At 46.8% G+C, this 24,841-nt stretch overlaps 1 protein-coding gene across 2 annotated transcripts in view; it reads right to left on the reverse strand.

Annotated features, from left to right (window-relative positions):
• Positions 1–24,841, reverse strand: part of Cables1 (Cdk5 and Abl enzyme substrate 1) — a 106,224-nt gene that overhangs the window by 43,107 nt on the left and 38,276 nt on the right. For both annotated transcript variants that reach the window (XM_027404330.2, XM_027404329.2), the window contains exons 2-3: positions 15,259–15,330; positions 9,973–10,065 (exon numbers count right to left, since the gene is read on the reverse strand). In XM_027404330.2, the coding sequence (XP_027260131.1) occupies positions 9,973–10,065; positions 15,259–15,330 (165 nt within the window). The remainder of the gene's footprint in view (positions 1–9,972; positions 10,066–15,258; positions 15,331–24,841) is intronic.

Consider the following 24,841-nt stretch of genomic DNA (forward strand, 5'->3'; position numbering starts at 1 on the left):
TCACTCAGACTCGCATACTCACACACCATAGGGAAGGCCAATGTCATGGCTGTGCTTTCTATAGACAGGTTTTGTTTTGGGACAGGGTCCTGCTACATTACCCAAGCTGTCCTCAAATGACCCTTATACGTCTCCTTGGCAAGTCACTGGGATTACAGGCATGCACCTCTGTGCCAGCCTTCTGTACTTGTTTAAGGACTTTTAAAGACTGGCTGGGCTGGACCTTATGATCTGCCTGCCTCAGTCACTCGGGTGATGGGGTTACAGGTGTCCTTATCACACTCAAGAGGACCTATATGCTTTCTTGAAACACTTTTTGTAAGCCTAGTGCATGTGGTGCTGATCCCGAGTTCCGGCTGGGCCCAGCTGTTCCTCCCTCCTGCCATTCTCTAGCACTAGAGTTGGTCACAGAGAACAGCAGGCAGGGGCTCCTCTAGGCTGGTGTCCACTTACTGTCCTCCTGGACTGTGCTTTTGCTGATGGTGACTGGTAAACACCGACAGGGATGAAGGTGCCACCCACAGGCTTCCCCACATGGCAGTGACCGTGAGACCTATTCGTGAAGACGAAACTCTGGGAATAGCAGAGTGGAAGATACGCACGCACCATCTACACAGCAGATGGATTTGCTTCATCAAGAGGGGCAGCGCCCATCTTCTTTTGAGACTGTCAGGTTGCGTGTAGGTTTTGAAATGTGCCATTTCCTCTGACTCATTTCCCCAGACTGTGTTAGTCTGAGGGGTTAGGATGGAGAGATCACAAGCCAGGTCTTCATGTCCATCTGACTCATGCTGCCCGCTCCCCTCCAAAAAGGAAAAATCTACAATGTCATTTCAGCTCTGGTCTTCTGTCAGTTTATTTACAAAGCCGATAAAAAGGTGCTGAAGTCTTTTCTTTTGCCTAGTGTGAAATTTAGAGAGAAAACAATTGCTTCATTCTTTATATTCTCCTATCTTGAGTCCTTTTAAATCATTTTTGAAAGTTCCTTTCACAGGACAGCAGGGAGCATTTCTTGATCAGTCACAAAGAAGTGATTCTCAAAGCAGCCCCAGGAGGTCACACTTGCAGGGCATGTGGCAACCACGCTAGGTAGAAGGGGGCATCCAAAACCACCCAGCTCAGGGCTCCAGACTGGTGTCTCTGGGTCTCAGGGGCTGCAAGGAGCAGGAGGCAAGGTCTCCTCCTTCCCAATAGGACTGTGCAGGTGAGAAGTGTCATGACAGCCATCGTCTGCCTTCAGCATTCATGCTCACTCTGATGGCCCAGTTCACTTGCCCAGAAATGACCTCTCAAGGAGGCACCACACCAGGTAGCCTTGCTCTTGTAAGGCTCTGTGAGCGCCTATCATTGTCCCAGTGCATCTATGCCTGAGGACTGAGACTTTTGTTTAACCTTCTTCTATCGGGCACAGTAGGGCACTCAGTGAAGCCTAGAACTACAGCAGCTCCTCTTGGCAATGACTCTGGCCTGGAGTGGTCAGGTGATTGACAGCTCCTCTTGGCAATGACTCTGGCCTGGAGTGGTCAGGTATTACAGCATGGGGCAGCTCGCCACTGCCCTTTCTCCACAAAGGGTTGTCTCTTCAAAAAGGCTGGCGCACACGTTTGTAGATGGCGTTTTACAATTCTGAGTTGTTTTTAAACTTCACATTGAATGCATTCACTTTAAGGAGGCGATACACACCCACTCTTTAGTTGTCTACAAAAGTCGCCCTAAGTGACCCGTGATGTTTGTCCTTGGCTTCTAGTTGGCTTGCGTGACGGCACTCAAGGATGAGCCGATCATATCCTCCTGCCTCACTCAGCTCGTCAAGTTTCCCGCATTGACGGCTGTCTACGGGAACAAGCCCCTAGTTTCACAGGGCTCAGCTCCTCTTCCCATTTCCTTCCTCACTGTGTCCCACCTCAGGGGCTTTCCTGCTGCCTCTCAAATACACGCAAACGATCCATTCACACTAAATGCTCCTCTTACTAGACAGTCATCGGGCCGGCCTGCTTCCCCTCTCACACCTCCGCCGCGAGGCTTCCCGCGGGCCCTCAGCGTACCCTCATCTTCTCTTGCTCACCACCCCACTGCTTCAGCCTCTCCCCCTCTGTCTTCGGGTATGTACTACATCATTTATCATCTGTCTCTCTCCAGCTAATCTCAGACTGTAGGTGCAGGGCGGTGTTTTGTTCAAGAAGGCATCCCGTAAGACCCACACCCAGCAGGCACCAGCGGGATACGTTGAATGGCCTGTACACATGTGCCACTGCATTCCATGTAGTCAATAAACTGCCAGCTAGAAAAAGGGAGGTGAAATGCCAATGCAGTCACCTGACTGCAAAACGTATTCCCTATAGTGAAGGGAGTGGTGGGGGGTGAAAAGCTCCACACTGTAAGACAGCATGTTATGGTAGGTGTGGCAAAGATCTCCACTGAATCCTCAGCCTTTCTTAAATGTGTGTGTTTGTGTGTACATGCGTATCAACATGGAGTTCATATGCCAACAACAGAGGATGTCAGAACTCATCAGCACTCTTGGCTTTATTCCCTTGAGGCAGGGTATCTCAGTGAACCACAAGGCTACTGTTTTTTGTGGCTGGCCATCACTGAGACCTCCAGATGCCCCCACCTCTGCCCCCAGTGCTGGGAGTAAAGCTAAGAGCAACAATACACGAGTTTCACATGGGGCCTGGGGATTCTGACTCTTGTTTCTCATGCTTATTATACAAGCACTGTTTCTTATATCCTTAAAAATGATTAGCCAATGGCCAAGGATTGAGGGGGGGAAATGGCTTGAGTAAACATAAAGAGTGGCATAAGAAAACAGCATCCAGAATGGACTAAGGTCTATGAGAAAGAAAACAAAGTCAGACTCCCACAAGTGCATCTGGTGTCCAGGCACATGGGGCTTATTCCAGGAAGCTGACTACCATGGGCCTTCCTGTTATAAGCTAGCATCCTAAGTAAGACATGACACTCATGTCAGTCACAATATGACTGTTGGGACTAACTCTAATTGTGTACAAAAGCCATACATGTATCAGGGATAGCTTTCCACCAGGGCAGGCTAACGTAGCCTGTACTATGCTTGTCAGTATTCTGTCCATCTTCAGGCCAAGAGCTTCTTCCTTGACTTCTCTTCTACACTGTAACTGAGGGTCTGACTAAATCTCATCTGTTCTTGCTATGTTTGATCTCCCTGAGCTGGTCCCAGCACTTCCAGGTGATGAAGCAACTGTATCTCGGTTCCCACCTGTACCAGACATTCTCCACGCCAGTCCTCTGCAGGCTGAGCATGAGAATTACAGCCTACTCTGCCATCTTTGATCCATACAGCAGAGTCCATGCTCACCACATGCTGTTCTACTCTAGTCCTCTTTGGCTGAGGTGGACCGGCTGGCAAACTTCAGCCAGTGCACATTGTCAGGTTCTAAGCCCCTGCCCCCAGCCCGCCTCTCCATTCTACCCACTGGGATCTGCTGTAATGAAGACCAGCCTAACGTTTTGCTGAAATCAAGAAATGTAGTGTCTACAGCACTCTCCTAATTTACTAACCTAGTTATTCCATCAATGAGGAAATGAGGCTAATTTAACAAGACTTCTCTCCTCAGTGAACTCATGTGGATGGCTAGCAACCTCCATATGCACTACTAAAACACACACACACACACACACACACACACCATCTGTTCCTCATCTCTGCCAGCAAACAGCCGGAGGCCTGTTGGGCTGATAATTAAAATTTACCCTCTGCTACCACAGACTTCTTTTGACTTTAAGGCAGCATTTGCCTGGCATTAGGCTTAGAACTTAAAAAATATCTCCACAGTGTACTGAAGATCATTTCATATTGTTAATTCTTTCCATCCACAGTGTCTAGTCCTGAAGCTGCAACGCCACTTACAAGGCCTCTTCACTCAGTTTGCCCAATGTGTGTGAGCATCTACTTGTAGGTGGCACACCCTTTTATGTCTGCTTTCCAGTTCTGCCTGAAGAGGCTGACCTTTGCTGACCTTTAACCCCAACAAGTACACTACCCCTTCCCTTCCTCTGAAAATGGTTTTACAAGCTCTGTCCCTATTGCCATCTTAGCAAAATATACATAAAATGTAAAACACGCTATTAGATGGCTTGTCAGTGCAACTTGGGGTGACTGAGTCTAGTCACAATGTGTGCACACAGGGCCATTTTTACAGCTTTTCCATCACCCCAAACTCTGTTCCCTGCCCCTGTAACACGTTAACCTCATCTATTTTCTGTCTCTCTGGATTCACTACCCGTTTCATATAAATATGGTTCTACAACATCTAACCTTTGTGCCTATTTTAATCCACTCATGCCACAGCTTTTCTTAAGGTTCCTATTAGCTGCCCTGGGTGCCAGTGTGTCCCCTCCACAGCTGGACAGTGCCCCCTCTGTATGATTTCTGCTCTTTTCTCCAGGTCTTGGTTACCATGAAGAAAGCTGTCTGGTGCACAAACGCCTGTTTGGATCCTTCTTCTCAATTCCTGTAATACACCTACCTGCTGTCTATTACAGCTACTTGATGCTCTTCTGTTTGAGCAACTTGTGATTTGTTCCCCAGGACAACCAGATCACTTCACAGTCCCACCTACAATGTAGAGAGTTCCAGTTTCCCCCCTTTGCTTTTTCCTGCTCTTCTTCCTCTTGGCATGTGTGATGGGTGTGTGCACACAGAGAAGCCAGACGTTGTCTTTCTCAGTCACTCTACACCTGATTGTTTGAGACAGGGTCTCTCACTGAACCTGGAGCTCAGGGAAATGAACAAGGCTGGCTGCAACTTCCCTCCAGCTCTGCCATGACCTGCTGTGGCGCAGTGGATGGACTGCCAGTTCCCACATGCTCATGAAGAGGTATGCGGTCACACACAGCTCCCGCATGCTCATGAAGAGGTATGCGGTCACACACAGCTCCCGCATGCTCATGAAGAGGTATGCGGTCACACACAGCTCCCGCATGCTCATGAAGAGGTATGCGGTCACACACAGCTCCCGCATGCTCATGAAGAGGTATGCGGTCACACACAGCTCCCGCATGCTCATGAAGAGGTATGCGGTCACACACAGCTCCCGCATGCTCATGAAGAGGTATGCGGTCACACACAGCTCCCGCATGCTCATGAAGAGGTATGCGGTCACACACAGCTCCCGCATGCTCATGAAGAGGTATGCGGTCACACACAGCTCCCGCATGCTCATGAAGAGGTATGCGGTCACACACAGCTCCCGCATGCTCATGAAGAGGTATGCGGTCACACACAGCTCCCGCATGCTCATGAAGAGGTATGCGGTCACACACAGCTCCCGCATGCTCATGAAGAGGTATGCGGTCACACACAGCTCCCGCATGCTCATGAAGAGGTATGCGGTCACACACAGCTCCCGCATGCTCATGAAGAGGTATGCGGTCACACACAGCTCCCGCATGCTCATGAAGAGGTATGCGGTCACACACAGCTCCCGCATGCTCATGAAGAGGTATGCGGTCACACACAGCTCCCGCATGCTCATGAAGAGGTATGCGGTCACACACAGCTCCCGCATGCTCTTGAAGAAGAGGTATTCGGTCACACACCTGGGCTGCAGTTCCGCCTCCCTCTTTTCTGTATTTGCTCTGTTAACTAGGACTAACCAGTGCATTCATTTCCTAGCAAGATCGGTAGGTAACTTAGTGGCTTAAAGCAACAAAGTTATTATTGACTCTTCTAATTCTAGAGTCAGTCTCTAACATGGGTCTGCAGGGCTGGTCCCCTCTGGAGGTGTGGGCAGAACTGGTTTGATGGTCCTTTTTGTGGCCACTTGCACGCCTTGTCTTTTAGCCTTATTTCCACCTTCAAAGCCAATCAAGGCAAAACAAACATCCCATCCCATCATCAGATTCCCTCTTCTGCCGTGAAGGGCTTTGATTATAAAGGCCATTACCTCCAATTTGAAGGTGAGCTCATTAGCAAGCTCAAAGCCTCCTTGTGATATAGCTGTCCATACTCAACAGGTGTGGGGCAAGGAGGTAGACACCTTAGTGGTGAGACACTAGTGTGACATAGTGTCTATGCTCACAGGTGTGGGAAGGGAGCACACCTCAGTGGTGAGAGATATTACTCTGTTTACCACAAATAAGAGAGTGGTGCCATCCTTATAAGAAATCATTCCAAGGATTACTTTTTTGGTGTTTTTTTTTTTTTTTTTTTTTTTTTGAGTATTGGAGACGGAACCTGGAGCCTCATACATGTTAGGCAAGCACTCCAGTATGGAGCTACAGCGCCGGCCCTTGGATTTTGTGATAGGGATTCCCTTCATAGCTCGAGCTGTCCTCAAACTTGTGACTGTCTTGCCCTCCCTCCCAAATCCTGACCTCACAGGCATCACCACACTTGGACAGCCTATCGAAGTTCTTGATTTTTGAGACAAGGTCTCAAAGGTCTATGTTGCCTAGGCTGGCCTAGAACTCGAAGAGATCCACCTGTTTCTGCCTCCTGGGTACAGGAAGTAAAGATGTGTGCTACCATGCCAGGCTATCTGTTGAGTTTGAGTTGAAAAACAAACACATTCTGTGCCTCAAGCTTGACACCTGAGAGAACTGAGCCACCTCATGCCCCTGAGCATTAATCACTATCAATTTCTGACAGTTGCTACTTTATCAACTCCTTGGCAAGGTAATCCTTGCCCCAAGGGTCCACTTCTTAGTTGGGAACCACTTTCTTTTCCTACTATAAACCCACAATGATCCCTCCCCCTAGGGCTGGAGCATAAGCCTGGAGCATAAGCATAAACTCCTGTGTGAGCCCTAAAGCAGCAGGTCCCCTAGTTCCCCTGGCTGCCGGTCAGGTGAGGGGCCATGGCTTGCTCCCTCTGGTGCAGGAGGATGCTCAGCTGTTTTCCTCTGCAATTCTTCCTCACACAATTGAAATGTGAATCCACTTGAATGGCAACCAAGTGCTTCTATTCAAGTTGCTTCCAACCACCGCATAGGCCAGCTACGTTTGTCTGTGTCACAGAGGGATGCTGTTCCCAATCTGTCAGCAGACACTTTTACACTACCAACTATGAGGCCAGCTCACGTTTTATATTTGCCTGTGTGTGTGTGCGTGTGTGTGTGTGTGTGTGTGTGTGTGTGTGTGTGTGTGTGTGTGTGGTTGCTTTGCTTTCAATGCTATAATACTATCTCTGTTATATATAGTTCTCAGTTTTTGGTTACCTTTCTCTCATTTCTATCTCAAAGTTATGTTTCAAACTCGTTTCTAGCCCAGAGTCTTGTGCCAATGTTCCCTGCTTGTTTTGTGAGATGTCAAATATCTTCAATAACAGCCTCTATCATACTGCCAGACCTCTAAGGGGCAAGGGAGGCCCCCACACCAGCATCTTCAGGGTAGATGAGCCAAGAGTCCCAGGTTTGCACTTAGACTGGAAACTAGACTGTGGGCTTATGGGAAATCACCAGAAGGTGTTGGGATTGTGCACGGCAGTCAGCAGGGATCAACACTGCTCAGGTGAGAGACTGCTGGGGGCCTAAGCCAAACATTCATTTACACACCACGCCTACTCCTGAGGCAGGGGTACAAGATCCCCCCCCAAAAGCAAGCACATGACTAGAGGTCCTTCTACCCAGTAGGGCTGGGCCGGCAGCTCACCTGAGTGTCTGGGCACTTCCACAGGAGACTGCTGCACTTGTTGTCTGCAGCCAGGCCAAGCTGCCACTCTTGCTTTCTGAAGAGCCAGCCCACATCCTCCCAGCCTCAATCCCCAACCACTGTTCCCTTCTCTTACCTCAGAAATCCCATTTTCTTCCTGGCTTCCTTTCTAGTTTGGTTCCACACAAGGACAATATACGCTAACTAATAAATCCCAGGGTGGAATGTGAACCTCAGTGGACTTCTCTGTTCTCACCTGAGCAGGTAGAGCACCCCCTACAGCCCGTGGTCCTTGCAGCTCTGATTTCCACCTTTACCACCTGTCCCAGATCTTCAGGGAGGCTGTATCCTTGACACTGGCTCACAGCTCACTATCAGAACTACTAATCCTACAGCCTCTCTGGACTGTAACTTACAGAGGTCCTAGGTGGGGCCGGGGAGGGGGCAGCTCCACACTATAACTTGAAATCCCATTCTATTGCTTGTGGGGGACCGAATAATTCTGTTATGGAATATTTTGGGGCCCAGTCTCTAGCGCCAGTAAACATGGAGTACTGGAAAGCTCTGGCCTCACCATTCTATTGTTAATGACAGTAGGGCTACTATTGTTTACCATGGCCTCAGGGTAATATGCCTCTTATTTGCATCTCTGTGGACCTAAGCATCTGAATAGGCCCTCACCTGGACAGGGAGGGCAGAGGTGTGTGAGTAACTTGTGAGGACGGGAGGTTAAGAGTTAGGGGCAAGCGACCAGAGGGCGAGGAGAGAGGAGAACAAAGAGAGATGGTTCCCTGCAGGACGGTTAAGAAACACCAGAAAAGATGGCTAATAAAGAAATGACTCTAGTTCTACAAAATGGAACTGAGAGCTCTCTGAAGATGACAAGATGCCTGTGTTTGGTCCTTATCGTCGCTGGATTGCTAGGAGCTTCCAGGTCCACACACCCCCACTCAGGTAGAACCTCATGGCTGTCGTGGGTTAAAGCTGAGACATGCCGGGTCACGACAATTGCTCTTTCTCCATTAGCTATATCCTCTTACTGTGTAACCATGTCTGGGAACCCTCTGATGGTGTGCCTGGATGGTCAGGATTGAAAGTGGAATCCTTTTAACTGGGGTCATCTCTTTGGCTTCATCATTGATTTTATTTGGGAATTACAGCCTTTCTGTGTCTATGTTATAAAGACAGAAACCCAAAGATTTAAATAAAGACTAAAAATGACACTAGAAAGAGCCTCAAAAGCAAACAAAATGGTGACTGAATGAATGTGGTACAATAATTTGAAGACATTGAGCATCAGAGTGAAAACAAAAATTCTAAACATTGCAAAATGTGAACACCGGCCGGAAAACCAAATGAGACAATCCACACTAAAGTCTGCGAAGGGATATATGAAGACCCCAACTGTGCTGTTCTGAAACCATCACAGTTGTTATAAAATTATGTTCCTTGCTTGTAAAAGGCTCAAAAAATAGGTATAAGCCTCAACATGGTAGGCCTTTAAAAATTTATTCCTTAGTGTTACTCTACAAGATGTAAACTGTATTCCCTACCCTGTATTCCCTACCCTCAGAATAACAGGGATGCTGGCCTTAATGGACATCTCTGAGAGACAGCTCAGCAATTTCAAAGTTTTGTAAGAATTTGAGAGTGTTAGGGAGCCCACATGATCGTCTAGAAATTCTATCAGATAAGGTGGGCTTGGCACCAGGCCACCTGCTCAAGACAGTATGTCAGCTAAGAGGAGCCATCCCTAAGGACACCAGAGGTCTTGGATGGATGGGTGAAGCATGCTGGCAGAATTCCAATCTATCCTCCCGAGAATTTTTATATTAAGTTTGTATACTTTTCAACCATAATTTTTGTTTAATGAAGGGCTGGAGAAAGATGTCAGCAGGCCCAGAAACCAAGGAAAGATCTGCCAGCCAAAGTTCAGATTCTGCCCTCCTAAAGAGTCACCTATGCCACAGTCAAGGCCGAGTTCAGGGGCAGATCTGGCAGACTTTATTGAACAGCCCAGGCAGTACTGGTGAACAACAAAAACAAAACAGACAAAGCAGAAAAACAAAAAGAAAGCAACTGTTTCTCTGTTCAAAGTTTTCTATAAAAACATACTCATGGCCTATGAGAATGCCAGCTAGTTGCTGGTCCAAGTCTTCCATCAGGCAGGCCTTTAGAAGTCGGATTCTCCAGGTGGATATGTCTGGGGATGTGGCATCTGCTATGAATGCATAGGTCTAGCCCTGCTCAGCTCTGGTCACTAAAACAGTCCCCTCCTTTCCCCTGGCTGCGGTCACAGTCCCCTCCTTTCCCCTGGCAGCTTTATGCTGGTGTGGTACCTGCCATTCCTGGTATCATGCTGTCGCATGTTCTTGATAAAATGAATCTTCTTAAAATTCTTTGGTCTGGGAGAACCTGAGAGTGTTCGACATCTGGAAAAAAAAAAAAAAAAGGTATTTAAAAACACCATTGGTTGCCCACTGGACAAGTGAGGCATATTCACACAAAGACAGGAAGGAAAGACCAGACAAATGGCTGAGTCACCCCAATCAGGCCGGAGTGGGGGAGGGGAGGGTAATGAAGACAATACAGCCAGTGGGGAGCAAGGAAACTTAAAAAAACCCAATGACAGACAATTTCCTTGATAATACTGATAACATTTTATCTGAGTCTGTGAAAAGCTGGCTAAAGAAAACTATCATCCTCAGTTACAATAATGTAACCTAAATGGATTCCAAGGACATTAATTTTTTTGTCATCCTAAAAGAAAGACTCTAAATCAATACAGGTAAAGGGAACAGAACACTGAAAATTTCAAAGATTTGGGGCTGGAGGGATAACATGCAAAGTTCATTTTAAAAGCAGCCCTGAGTCATTTTTCCTCTGGAGTGGTATTGGCCTGAACACTTTGGACACTTGCCCCGACTCCTGACTCCACCTGGGAACTCACATCTTAAATCCAAATGAGAATTAAGACCTAGGTAGTCGCTGTTTGCTTCAGAATAAATTTTAATAAATACTTATCTATTGAACCAAAGTGACCTGGAATTAAAAAGCAGAGTGCCCCTGAGAATGGGCAGCATTGCTTGTGTCTCTGACAGACCACAGCTGAGGAAGCTTACTTGTGGTCAGTAATTGTTGAAGTAACATGCTAAATTCTAACTTACACAGACACCATTACCAAAGCTGAAAATCTCACCATGACTGACGAGGCTACTTCTATTAAAAACCTTCCTGACTATGAGATCAAGAACTGGCTCCTCCTATAGGATGTGGGTTCCCATAACCTCACACTTCCAAAAACAGGTTCTGGAAAAGCCAGGTCCCCAAAGCCCACACTGAACTCTGGGTGGCTACATCATCTGAATACAGTCCGCTCTGTCTCCAGGGAGGAGATGTCTCCACGGGATGTAAAATTAATAGCAGAAGGGGGTATGGGGCACATGTGGGAACTGAATTGGGGAACAACAAGGGTTCCAGACCTACAGGACAACCCCAGTCTTTAGTCTCCCCCAGGGAAAATCCTCATCTACCCTAACCAACCCTTCCAGCAGAGGTTAGCCTTTTTGGAAGGCCTTTCATAGAGTACAGATCACAATATATAACCTTGCTTGAATAAATCCCACTGAAGCGAGTCATGCAGGCCCAAGAAAAGGCGAGAGATCAGTGGTTTTGTGGTTTTTACTAGGAAGAGTCCTTCTGTGGGCTGTGTGTCCAGAGGGGAGGCCCCACTTCCCATCACTGTCCCTTACAGTGGGCTGCTGCTCCAGCAGAGGCATGGCCCTCCCCACCTCTAACCCTGAAATTACTGTAACCCTGATTCAGGACTGCTGGTGTTACAGACCACTCAGGGCTCCCAACTAACTCTATTAGCAACACTTGCAATCCCCACTGCCATTAATTACTGTGAAAATTAAATGAATATAGACACATGTGTGTCTGTGTTTCATAAACTGCCAAGTAACCCTTTGGAATGAGTGCACTTACACACAGGCATGTACACACATCATATGCAAATTTCAAGTGTTATATTATTAATAAGCTGTGAGCTGGGAGGGGGTGGGGGTAGACCTCTATATTCTCAACACTGCAGCCTTTATTGAAGGCTCTAAATTCATAGCTTTAAAAGGAATTTCTTTAGAAGCCTTGCAGAGTGCTGCCTGAGGAAATCCAGTAAAGGCAGAGCCAGGGATGGTGCTGACAGCTCCATCTAACTCTACAGACTTCAGGCTTTTAGTTCTGGTGCTCATGCAGACACAGAGCCTCTATCTGCCTTCTTGAGACTGCTTTCTGGAAACAAACTGCCTCCATGCTGACCCCAGAATGACTGCTGAGGTCTAAAAGCCACTCAAGGTTCCTATTGTCTTATACAGAAGGCTCTAGAAACATAGGGTTGCTGGTGAGAAAAGAATCGTTGGAGCATAAACATAAAAGAACTTACGCGTCTAGGGGATTCTCCATAGGGTCACAGGTTTAAGACTATCCTTGTTCCGAACTCTGCCCCACCCTCAAACGGGAGCTTTCTGTGGCAGCCAGTCTGAGAGGAAGCAGGCTGAGCGCTAGATGGGGAGCAGGTGGTGAGCTCACTAAGCCTGACACACCTGACAAGCTCTAGTCCTAGTGGGTACTAATGACATCAAGGAGAATGACCTGGGGCTGCCCCCACCTCCAGTGCCTGCACAGAGGGACCATGAGTCCTTGGGCTGCTGTAGAGACTGGAATTCAGCAAAAGGACCACAGGCAGCTGGGAGTGCCAGCTGGGTAAGGAGGTGGCTGCAATAATGACTTCAACAGTGGTAGCTCCAACCCCATCAACCAAGTCAGTCTAAGAAAGCAGACAGGTGCTGGTGGCTGCCATGGCCACGGGAGGTCAATCAAGACTGCTCCAGGGACCTAGAAGAGATGTCCTAGGGTCGTGTTTTGGGGTCCCTGGTGATCACCAGGCAGGTGGCAGACTCCTGGAAATCTTCATTCTTGAAGCCTTGGGTGTGCACAGGAAGCACTGACTGTGACGTACTAGACAAAGGAAAACAATAAAAGACGAATCTCTGGATGTCAGCTCTTTGCACTCACTAACATAAGCCTTACTCAGCAAGCTGCGTGCTGGGCGGCTTTTAAAAGCGTTCAGTCCAAACATCAGGGGATGGAAGCTTTAAGAGCACCATTAGCAACAATTGCCAAGGAAACTGGAATACTGGGCTGCAGGTGACAACAGGTTAGGCAAAGGACTGATTCACAGAGCTGCCTGCATTAACATGTAAATACCTATTTAAAAGCATACACTTTGAGTGATGCGAAATTAAATTAGGAGAGAATGAAATTAAAAACTAATTCAATGAAAGTTTAGTTCTTCCTTGTTAAGCACTGATTAGAGGATATACTCAATTATGCTCAGGTTTTAATAGGCACCTTGGAGGCAACTGTTTTACATGCCAACGTTGAAAGCAAACTAAGCTAGAGCCTTCCTTCCACCCCCACAGTTCCCAGATCACTTCAGTGCCATTCCTGGGACAGTTCCTGTCAGAGGCTGCAAAATAACTTCATAGGTCAGCCTATCTAGGCCCTCCCATTTCACAGAAGCTTGTCTGATACCAAGCGAGCCCTACATCCCCAACTAGCACGCTTTCTCCTACATCACTTTATTTCCTAGGAGCAAGGCATTTCTAAGAAAATATGAACACCTTTTTTGAAGTCGTTACCCTTATTTGCTTATGTATGTATGTATGTATGTATGTATGTATGTATGTATGTATGTACAGATCAACGGAGCACACGAGGGCCACACAGCACTTGTGTGGAGATAAAGAACAATCTATAGGTTGTCCTCTTCTACTATATAGGTCCCAGGGATCAAACTCAGGTCATCAGGACAGGTGGCAAGAGCCCTCACCCAGTGAGCATCTCATTGGCCCTGAGAAGTTGTTTGTTTGTTTTCAAGCTCATTTGGAGAAATAAAGACTTCTAAAACGCCTTGATTTCAGGTTACTTTTAGATATTTACATTTACACAAATTTCCCTTGAAATTCAGGACAATATTCTGTAAGCACAATTTGGGAGAAGTCAGCTACTGTAGAACAAGTGATTTTCACTCTTCTTCCAGTCTGGGTAAATCTAAGAGGAGGTCTCAGGGGTAACGGGGAACCCAAGTCTCCCTCAGCCCTCTAATTTCCTGGGGACACAATAGCCCAGTCTTGAACCCTAGTGGGGACAATTTTTACCTCTACCCGGATCGGCTGGAGTTGTTCTGCTAGCAGTTGCCACACAACTCCAAACACCTGCTTCTGGAAGCCCTGAGCCCCCACTCATCTCTCCTAGCTGGTTCCCTCTCTGCTGCAGGTGGGGGTGGGGTAGACTTGGGTGGAGATGATTTACCGCTCAGGCCAAAGCCACTTGTCACCTGGGAACATGGTTTTCCCTCCTTCATGCTCACCAATTATTCGGATCAAAACCTTGCATTTTAATGGGGCTGATGTGTGGTGCCTTCAGGGAAAATACTGCCTCACAGAACATGTCCTTTGGGGCTTCTGGGAGCTCGGTATATTTCCAAAGACTTCAAAAGTAGAGACCAGCCTGTCAGTCCCTGACCTTCTGCATGATGTTAGTGACCAGATTCACAGTCACTTGATATATGTGTTTGCTTCCCTGCTTCCCACATTGGTGTCCCTCTCAGAACATTGCTCTGCCCTCCACAGTGGCACTGCCCGGGCTCCAGGGAGCAGCTACATCCTGGAATGTAGCCAAGCAAATGGAAGACAGATGCAGGCTCTGGAAGGACTAACGCTAGTCCATGGGAGCTGCCAGCCTCCCACAGGTCTTCTTGTCTGCCCTCTGCTCCTCAGTCCTCATAGTGAAGCTACACCTGTCTCCCTGGCTTTGGCTATTTCAAAGGACGGAACCATACTTTTTCCCTTGCCAGCTTGGAGCTGCAGGGAGAAGGCAAGAAGACACAGCATGTGAGCGAGCGTTTTCTCCTTTACAAGGAAAACCTCTGTAAAGATGTGGGCCAACAGAGAGGGCAGGATGAGGGGAGGGAAACCTGCCAGTCACAAGCAATTGCTGTCATCCCAAAAATGTGCCTCACCAGCACTTTTGTAATCCGGTAGAAAAAAATGGGATGGAATGCTTCCAAACCCAAGGGAGTACTTGCAACTATCTCCATCAGGTTGCCCCAGCAACTAGCTAGGGAGTGACGTCACGGTCACCTCCTGAGGAGATCTGGTTGCTTCTCCTGCTGAGAGTGAAGCTGAATGTTAGCATTAATATGGCCCTGCTTCCATAGCAGCCACCTTCAAGAAGCAAAGGGTGGCTGGGGCTGAGATTCAAGAGCCACTGCAGACAGTTAACATACCAAGGCCTTGGTGCCATCCTTAGCATCCTCAGAGGAACACCAACCACAGAGGTAACCACAAGAAAAAGAACCGTGAAATCTGCAGGCAGACTGGCCTGCTCCAGTCTATTAGTTTTCATGTCTTCGGGGTTGAGGTTCCACACTGAGAATTCTTTGTCCCTGGGAGCCAAATGCTTATTCTTAAAATTTAATTCAGAAGGTCAGAAACTGAAAAAAAAAATCACCCATGTACTGGCAGCTGTTACAACATATGAATACATGAAGCATGAGAACGTACCTCCGGAGAGGGGCATTCTCCTCAATATCTTCCAGGGTCTCCAAAGATGATCTCTGGGAGATGAGTCGACGTCTAGAGAGACAAAAGACAGAGGTTAATGGTGCACAGTAAAACTGATCAACTGTGCAAATCTGTGGCTATCAGAAAAAAATAACAGCAAAATATCCCTCAGTACATCCTAAATAACTGTCCTTGCACCCACAGATAAGTGTGGTCCTCCCCCCTCACCAAGGACACTTCTCTTTCCAGCAGATGCTGACTGCTACAGAAAGTCACAACCAATCAAAATGTAGAACCGTGGAGACCAGTCCCAGTGGACACAAAACACCCCACACCTCAGGCTCAGGGGACATTGTGGGAGAGGTGGCAAAAAGAGTGTGAGGGCCAGAGGACCAGGGAGTTTGCTGAGCATGGGTGTCCTAGGAATGTCAGATGCTACCCCCATAAAGCCTCACCAACATGACTGCCCAAACATGAGCTGAACACCGACAATGGACATGTGGAGATGTACAGGGGTTGGGGGAGGGGAGCAGGAGGCCTCAACCGGACACAAAGAACTACAGGCAGCTAAGGAATGCCCAGAGTGCGAGAAATAGTCTTCTCCAGAGAGGAAAACACTGGTTGGCTATCTAATACCAAGTAACCCTGAAAATATACACCTATATACTTATATAATATATAGGTCTTATATACTATACAGATGGAGCAGATGGTACTTATGTATTTAGGAATATATATGTATACATACACACATATATGTGTGTGTAACAACAAATAATGAAAAAAGAGGCTATGAATTAGAAACAGCAGGGAGGACTATAGGGAGGACTCAGAGGAAGGAATGGGAAGGGGGAAACTATTTCATTACTTTATAACCTCAAATAGTAAAAGAAATGTTAAAAAGTAAGGAGTGCTGGTGAGATGGCTCAGTGGGTCCTCAGAGTTCATCTCTCAGGGAGAGTGGACTCCACAAGTTTGCCATCTGACTGTCACATGCCCCACACCCCACATAATAATAATAAACAAATTAAAACAAAACAGACTTAGACAGAAGCTTCTTTAAGAGACTGTTGTGCCCCTGCCCTGCAGGGGATGCCAGGCCCATTTTGCTTGCCTGCATCTTGACCATGCTCCTTGGGAAAAAGCCTCTTTGTGGTAATTATAGAAACTTCAAGGTTCAATTGCCAAACTGAAAATTTGGCAAAATTTTTTTTCATGAAAATTCATGACAAAAACAATGTGACACCTCTTACAGTATACAGGATGGCTGAGGCACCATGAGCTTTCCTGAGCATAAGCTGTTAAAAATTCAAACACCCATCATTTGAACCCAGGAACTGATGGAGATTCAATTTTAAAAGCATATTTAATCATGTGTGTACCTGTGCCTGTCCACATGTAAAAGCATATTTTATCATTTGTGTACCCGTGTATGTCTGTCCACATGTATACATGGACACATGCATGGGGAGACCAAAGGACAACCTTGGGTGCTGTTCCTTTGAGGAACTACCCACTTTTTTTGCAGACAAGGTGTCTTAGAGTTTCTACTGCTGTGACGAGATACCATGACCACAGCAACTCTTATAAAGGAAAACATTTAATTGAGGTGGCAGCTTACAGTTTCAGAGGTTTAGTCCATTTTCATCATGGCAGAGTGCTAGAGAAGGAGCTGCCACACATAGATAAGAAGACAACAACAGGAAGTAAACTGAGACACTGGGTAGTACCTTGAGCATAGGAAACTTCAAAGCCTGCCTCCACATTGGCACACTTCCTGCAAAAAAGCTCCCCGCTTTAACAAAGCCACATCTCCTAATAGTGCCACTCCCTATAAGATTATGGAGGCCAATTATATTCAAACTACCACACGAGGTGTCTTACTGGGATGGGGGCTGGGTTCATGGGTTCAGCTACGCTAGCTGGCCAGTAGGCTCCAGGGAGCTTCCTGTCTTCACTTCATGAGCACATGGATGCATGTCAGCCTGCCTAGCTGTTGACATGGGCGCTGGGTATTGAACTGAGGTCCTCATGCTTGCATGGCAAGTGCTTCACCACCTGAGCTCTCACCTCCTGCCTTCCTAAAAAACAAAAAACAACAACAACAAAAAACCCTCAAAAGCACTAGATGCTGAAAAAAAAAGTTCCTGTCTGAGGAAGGCCATGATATGTCCAGAGTACTGAAAACAGACGATGGGGGAGGGGTTTGAGGGGGGTAACCCTCAGAGACCAGTGAGAAAGGTGCAGGACAGGAACTTTTCTGGGTTGTTGAACTGCGTAGTGCCGGCCCAAAACCCCTCAATCTAGCTTCTTTTAGCAGGCTGAAATAAGACCGGCCCTCGTTAATGCTGAGTATCTGGTGTAGATGCAGCAGGGAGAGTTGGTGGTGACTTTAAATAAGTCTGTCTGAACAACCACTTCACAGCCAATGATTTTAGGAGTGGATGGGAACATCTGATACCATCTTTACCCTAAGAAGAAACAGGACTAAATGCAAAAGCTGATTTCTTATAATGATTGATGAAATTTACATTAAGAACATGCCAGGCATCTTAATAAACAACCATATTCTAGATTGCTCTAAAGAACAAAGAAGGATGCAGCTTAGATTTGTTTATTGCTTTCTTTATATGTGTATATATAATTTTGAACAGCTACCTCACAGCCAGTCTTTTATAAGACAACCAGAAACATTTGTTTTGCAAACTTCTCAAAGGTTTCATCAATTTTCCAAGACCTATCTTAACATTTAATAATTATTCAAATCACTTAAAGTGTTTGTGCACCTAAATTTTCCTTTTTTCTTTAACTGTAAACTGTCCTAGTTTAGTTGTCTCAAATCACAATCACATTAACTAATTTCCTAACATGACCCCCACTGTCCTGGTGACATACAGGACTCATGGCTTCCTCCAGTGGTTACCTTAACACTGAATTTACATCCACACAGTAGGGCCAGGACTGAGAAGAGAGAGGTCATATGACTTTGCCACCATCTCAAATAAAGGTGACCACATGGAGTGGCCCACCCAGGAAACATCAGGTCTCCGAGTCATTTTGGATTAGGATGGATTTCTGTGTGATAATTCCTGCCCTAAAAACAAGGTTTATGAAAGATGGGATTTTAAAATGAGGCAACAAAGCTGCACTCCATGCATCCATGTTACAGGGATGCATCTTGCCAGATTTTGTAAAATGTTAAAACCTGGTTTTTCCTTCCACAGATTACAGTTATGCTCTATGTTTTAGGACCACAGCTGAGTACCAGAGATTGAGATATTCCTAAGATGACCTAAACAGTCTGACAAATGGTCTCTCCTTATCTAAGGTCTATTCAGACTAACAAACACCAATTTAAAAATATATGTCTAACCTCCTTGCTTTTACTAACATTGATAAGCTGTAGTTAATTCAATAAACTAAGTCATACAGAAAACCATTATATATATTCTCAAAGTTAAGCCTAAACAACATTTGTCTAGTTTAGATATGCCTAACAATGATCCCCTGATCTTCAAACACATCAGAGATCTGAGAACATGGCATTTTAATAAAAACAAACAAACAAAAAATAAAACAAAAAAAAACTTCTTATGATAGAGACATGCCAGCTCCCGGCAGCATCCTGTATCTCCTTCAAGGAAGCTGTGGATGGCTGCAGAAAAACTCCCCCCCCTGGGGCTTGCCTGAAAGATAGCGGGCCAGTCACCTGCCTTGCTCCTTGCCTGCTGCTAAGACCCTGTCCACACTGTGGATGGGTGGAACACTGGGAATTGATCGCCCCACTGCCTACTCCACAGAAAAGTCTGTCAGGTCTCCTGGGCGTGGCAGCTGAAGGCTGATACTGCCTTGATGGCCATGGAGAATCCTGGGGCAGCTGCCTGGATAGCTGGAAAGCTGTCTCACTTATTAAATTTATCCTTTTCAGATCTGATGGTGTTTGAGGACTAGGGTACTGATAGATTTCCCAGCTTAACTGCTCTTCCCCCAACACCCCCAAGGCTACGCTACCTTGGTAGCTCATTAGTTCATCAGTTAAACTTCCTGTTAAAGACACAGACCTGTGTGCCTCACTCCGTGGTCTAGGATATACAAGTTTCAAATGTAACTTTGGAGGTTCAGAGTTTTAGCATCAATAGATAAACTGATACCATTGACTACAAATAGTTTTCAGGAGTCCTGAGAGTTCTGTGGATGTTACTGGTCCCAGCTTTCAGAGGCAGGTTCGCATGAGAGCGGGTATGGAAGCCTGCCAGCCTGTTCAACTCTGTCCCTTCCTCCCTCCTCCTCCTCCACTCATTCAACCTCTTGCATTCAAAACATTTCCTCTGGTTTTCCTCTACGTATAGAATAAAAAGGGTCTTTCATTGGGCTAAAAACAGGCCCTAGGAAAAATGTTCATACCTTTTAACCCAAAGCTGTAGCCTTTTGCTATGACACCAAGATGTAAATCTGTTCTAGTTGCTTTACAGACACCTGCAGGTTCCTAGGGAATTGATTACCCCACTTTGCCAAGACAAGATCCACTCCTGCCAGATGTGTGCCAAGCCCAACCCAGAGGTGGCCCTCCAGACATACCAGCCCCTGGACCAGCTTTGAGGATACCAACAGGGGAGAATTGGCAGGTTGACTTCACCCACATGCCCACTCATAAAAAGCTCCGTTATCTTCTAATTCTTGTTGACACTTTTATAGTCTGGATAGAGGCATCTCAAACCTCCAGGGGAACAGCAGATGTGATGGCTCAATCTGGCATGCCATACCCCCAAGGTCCTGGGATATCAGTGCTGGTACCACCTCTCCAGGCTCAAGTGGGTACCTACCCAGCAACTGTGACCTGGTTTTCCAAGATGTCCCAATGAAGGGCATATCTGCTGCTCTCATGCCCCCCTCATTCTCCCTTGTCTCTTTTGTACAACCAGGGCACGTCATGCATCCCATAGCTAGCCCCATTCACAGGGCCAATGAGAATTATTTTTTCTCCCAGCAACCTGCCTTCTCCAACTCCTCAAGGAACAGATGCCTGAGGTCTTCAGGACGGCAGCTAACCAAATACTCCGTCACCCACACCTCTTTCTGAGTGTGAGACCACTGACTCCCTACCCCCCTCCCCATGTTGTCCCATGCCAGCAGGAAGTAGCTAGACTTGAACCGGTGCCCATATACCCAAGGAGTCTGGGATGTTTAGGGGGAAGCTCCACCTCAGATCCCCCTCGTCACTTCCCAAGTCCCGCCCCTCGCAAAGCCCACCAAGGCATGGCTCCTCCCCCTGAAATGTTCAAGACCATACCTACAGGGTATTGAAGACACAGTCTTTAAACCTGCCATGTGGTTTCTCCCTCCCCTGGAGACCACCCAGGAGTTGCTTTGCTCAGCTTAGACCTGGTTTTATTAATTCAGCCTGATCTGATTTATTACATCAGTGGAGACCTAATATCGGGATACAGAAACCCTTTCAGTGTGTCCCATGAGCTAGCTGTACTGTTTATCTCTACCCCTTCCTTACCATGCTAGATCCTTCCAAGATCCGTAGTAACATCCTTTCCCTAACCCTCTATCCTCAGGAAGCTGTGTGGATGAGGTAGCTAAGGGCAGGCAGCCAGCTTAACCAGCCTCTTTCACCATGTAATTTGTTTCCTAGGCTAAACGCATTACTAGGCCACCCTTTATCATATGCACAGCTGATGAGCAAATGTCTTTGCCTATTTTAATGACTGATAAAGAATACTTAGCCTTGGACCAAAATAGCATGCTACTTTATTAACCACACAGACATTCAGTAATAGACCAGCAAGACTCAAATGGAAGCATTATGTGCTGAAGTCACCAAATCAAAGTACCTATGACTAGCAGACTGAGCACACACCTAGGGGTCATCCTCTTGTCTGATAATTATAAGCAGGGACCCCAGTGTGGTTCACATTTACTATCCATGTGCTAGCCAGCTTCCTGAAGACATTTCAGACTTATCTCAAAACACTGAGCACTAAACACAGGATTCTGAGCAAGAAAGGAGCTGAGATCCACAACAGTATGTCTACATCTCTGAATATACCCACATGAACCAAATTGCTCTACTCAGAACTAAGCATTCACAGTTCATCTGCAGGGAAGTCACTATATACTCTAGGGACCTGCAGATGGACAAAGTGGCCATGTTCTATAAAGTCATTTGTATACACTGAGAACTTAAGAGGAGGTCACTGGGGTAAGTAGACAGCGAGGCTGGATGAGGAAGATCCAGAGCCAGCAGACCTAAGGCTTAAGAGCACAAGAGAGCCACTGCCCCTGTTTCCAGGGCAGGAACAGCTGCCATCCATCCATCCATCCATCCTGTCCCCAGGCAAGTGGGCTCCATGGTTTGACCATTCCGAAAGGTTCCCTAGTGGCTGCTGTCTTCATCCTGCCTAGCAGCGACTCTGAGGACCCTTGAGAGAGAGGGTAGAAGGAGGCAGAATCCTTTATGACCAGAGTATCTTAGAAGGACAAGGCAAAGTAGTGGACACTGACCAGGGAGTGGGAAGCCCTGACCCAAGAGTTAGGACGAGGCTGTGATATGCTAAATGTTGACCCCTGGGCCTTGATGTGTGTGCTTGTGTAAGACACGGAAGGCACCTCAAGCCAGTGCACTCCAGCTGAGCTGCATATTGGAATGCCCCTTGGACAGTCTGCTGCTTGGGCAGGCCTCCAGAGTCGGCCTTACTTGTCTGGGCTTGGCTGAAAGGGATTTTTAAACCACCAGGTGATCCCACTACAGGAGGTCACCTCCAGCACCCTGCTGTGGTCAAGGGTGAGTGGCACTCCAGTTAATGCCCTTATTCTCCTGCCTTGGCACACTTGGAGTGCAAGTTAGCATAATGAGCCCCTGAGCAATGACCTGTCTTGGTCATCCTTGCATGGAGACCTGACAAAGGACAGTGAGCTAGGGAAAGCAGGCCATTAACCTGGAGAGTTGAGGCTAGGGAGAACCACAAGAGTTGCAGGCACAAGCAAGAACAAAGTACGGTGCACTTGCATGTCACACACATAAAGGGCCAGAATTAGGACCTAGGTCTGTTTTCTCTGGAACCAAAACAACAGCTAGGTGGACAGGTAGGGACTGTGGGAGCAGCCATGCCAAACCCTTCCTGCCTTGAGGTTCTGTTTTCCTGCATGGAACCCACTCTTATCATGTTCCTAGCTATGAGCTGGACTACTGGAGGGCAGAGTCATCTCTTCACAGGTGTGGGAAGTGAGGGCAGAGACTTGCTGCCCCTAGCTCCTTTACAGACTCAAAGACTAAAAGTCTCAAGCCCTTGGGTTGCTCAATCAAAAAGGGTTGAGGCTTGCCAGCCTAGACGGCAGAGCAGGCTGAGGAATTCCTGTAAGATGTGGGAAGATCCCTTATTTCCTGAGTACAAGCCTCATGCACCCTGCCTCAGGGACATAGACTTTGCACTGCCAAAAAGGTTGTAGTGTCCTAAAACACATGGCATGTTTCAGCCATCTGCCATCAGTTTACTATGGAAGCCTTCTGCTTAATGGATCCCTTCAGTATATAAATTTGTATCTGCCTTCACTCCTGTGTTTCTTGTGAAAAAAGATGCTTTGCAAAGACAAGGCTCTCAAAGGAAAATCACAACCCCAAACATTCTGTTGTTGCTTCCTTCTGTTTCAGGGTTTTAAACTACTGAAGGCCATAGCCCTGTGAGCCTGCGCTGAATTCTACAAGAAGGTAAGGTAACATTGGTTGTGTGCCGAAAAGTCTAAAGCCAAAATTCTAGAGGATCCCTAGTGGAAATCAAATCACTTCCCTGAGATAGGCCTTAGGTCCTAAGTCAGAATGGCCGGCTGTCACTGGCATTCACCAGATACAAGCTTTGTTCTGTGAAAAGTGCTGCTGAGTTGCTCACATAGCAGCAAGAGGTGCCTAAGAGTGGAAGAAACCTCAGGCTAGCCATGAAATGTCAGGGTAGTGACATACTGCCTGGGTAGGGTCAGCAGCCACAGAACCAGTCAGGCCAACACCTCCACCCCCACCCCCTACCCCCACCCTCCACCCCAGGTCCTTTGGGTAAAGGGCTCCCAGCTGGCCTGTTGCATGTGCCAGCCTCCTTCCCAGATCACTACTGCCTGTCCCGATGTCAGAGCCATGCCAGAATACACACCACCATGATTAGAAATCCCCAGGGGCTGCTGGGGTCTTCCTCAGAAAGGAAGGAAAGCAGATTCATTGTTATAAAAAAAAAAGAGAAAGAGAGAGAGAGAAGGTTCCACAGGAAGAAGTGCTCAATTGGTTGTCCAATATCAAACAGTCAGCTCTGAAGACATACACACAAGTAACATCATATACACTGAGCAGGCTATATTTTGAAATATACATGTATATACAGAGATGCATATAATAACATTGAAAAAGGTGGCCATGAATTTGGAGGAGAGAAGGGAAGGGCATATAGGAGGAAAGTTATAATCTCAATTTTTGTTTTGTTGATTTTTACATTTCAAAGCAGGGTTTCTTGCGTAGCTCTGGCTATCCTGAACTCACTTTGTAGACCAGGCTTGCCTCGAACTTGGATTAAAGGTGTGCTTGGATTAAATGTATGCATCACCACTTCCCAACTCAAACCTGCTTTTTAAAAAAATTCCATTCAATGAATCAGGCAAAGAAATCAAATTAAAATCAAAACACCACATGCTGTCAACCAGCTTGTTCAAATAAGATCTGTTTCTACATTGTTCTAGGTGGGTTAAGAGAGACTTTCTAAATGTTTGCAGAGAATACACATGGTGCTTGGCTGATTTATTCTGGCTGCAAGAGTTCTCAGCAGACTTGCCAAATCCTGGAAAACCACTGTGTGACATCACTGAAGTACTTCCAGCTATTCAGAGCAGACAAGCTGTGAGAAGAATCACCACCCAGCCAGGCATTCACTGACAGCCTCTGCAGATCCCCTGTGCACCTGGGTCCTGCAAAGATAGTAATTGAGTCCCCCTGGGACAAGTTCAAACAGCTCTCACAGGGGATGGAGGGAGATTTGAGAACCTGCTAGACAGGTAACCGTGTCACTTTGAAGCTATCCATCCAGGCTCCCAGCTTTTGTTTGTTTTTTGTTTATTTTGTTTTGTGTCATGTTGAGATGGGTTTCACCATGTGTAGCTAGCTCCTGGTTAGCCTGAAACTAGCTGTGTAAAGCAGGGTGGCCTTGAACTCACAGCAATCAGCCTGCCTCTGTCTCCCCAGTGCTGGGATTAAAGGCGTGTACTACCATGCCTGGTGCCTGGAATACTTTTGAGTATCAGGAAATTCAGAGGCTGGTTGGGGCCACTGGCTGTGTTTCAGATCACTCAGACCTGACTAGAGGGAGGGCTCCTTCCTGCATTTGGAGGACACACACTGATCAAATGGGCAGAAAAGCAAAACTAGAAAAAGCAAATGCACTGGCTTAAAAAGTCAGCATACAAACAGATCTTATCGACCTGATGAGATAGATGACACTACTCTTACCATGGAACATACTGGATTCCCCTTTGGTGACAGAAGTGACAACTAGGAGCCAAGACAGGTCAGGGTAAGTGTGGGAGGTAAATACTGGAGAAGCAG

Source organism: Cricetulus griseus, chromosome 2 (genome assembly GCF_003668045.3).
Source record: "Cricetulus griseus strain 17A/GY chromosome 2, alternate assembly CriGri-PICRH-1.0, whole genome shotgun sequence".
Classification (NCBI taxonomy): Eukaryota; Metazoa; Chordata; class Mammalia; order Rodentia; family Cricetidae; genus Cricetulus; species Cricetulus griseus.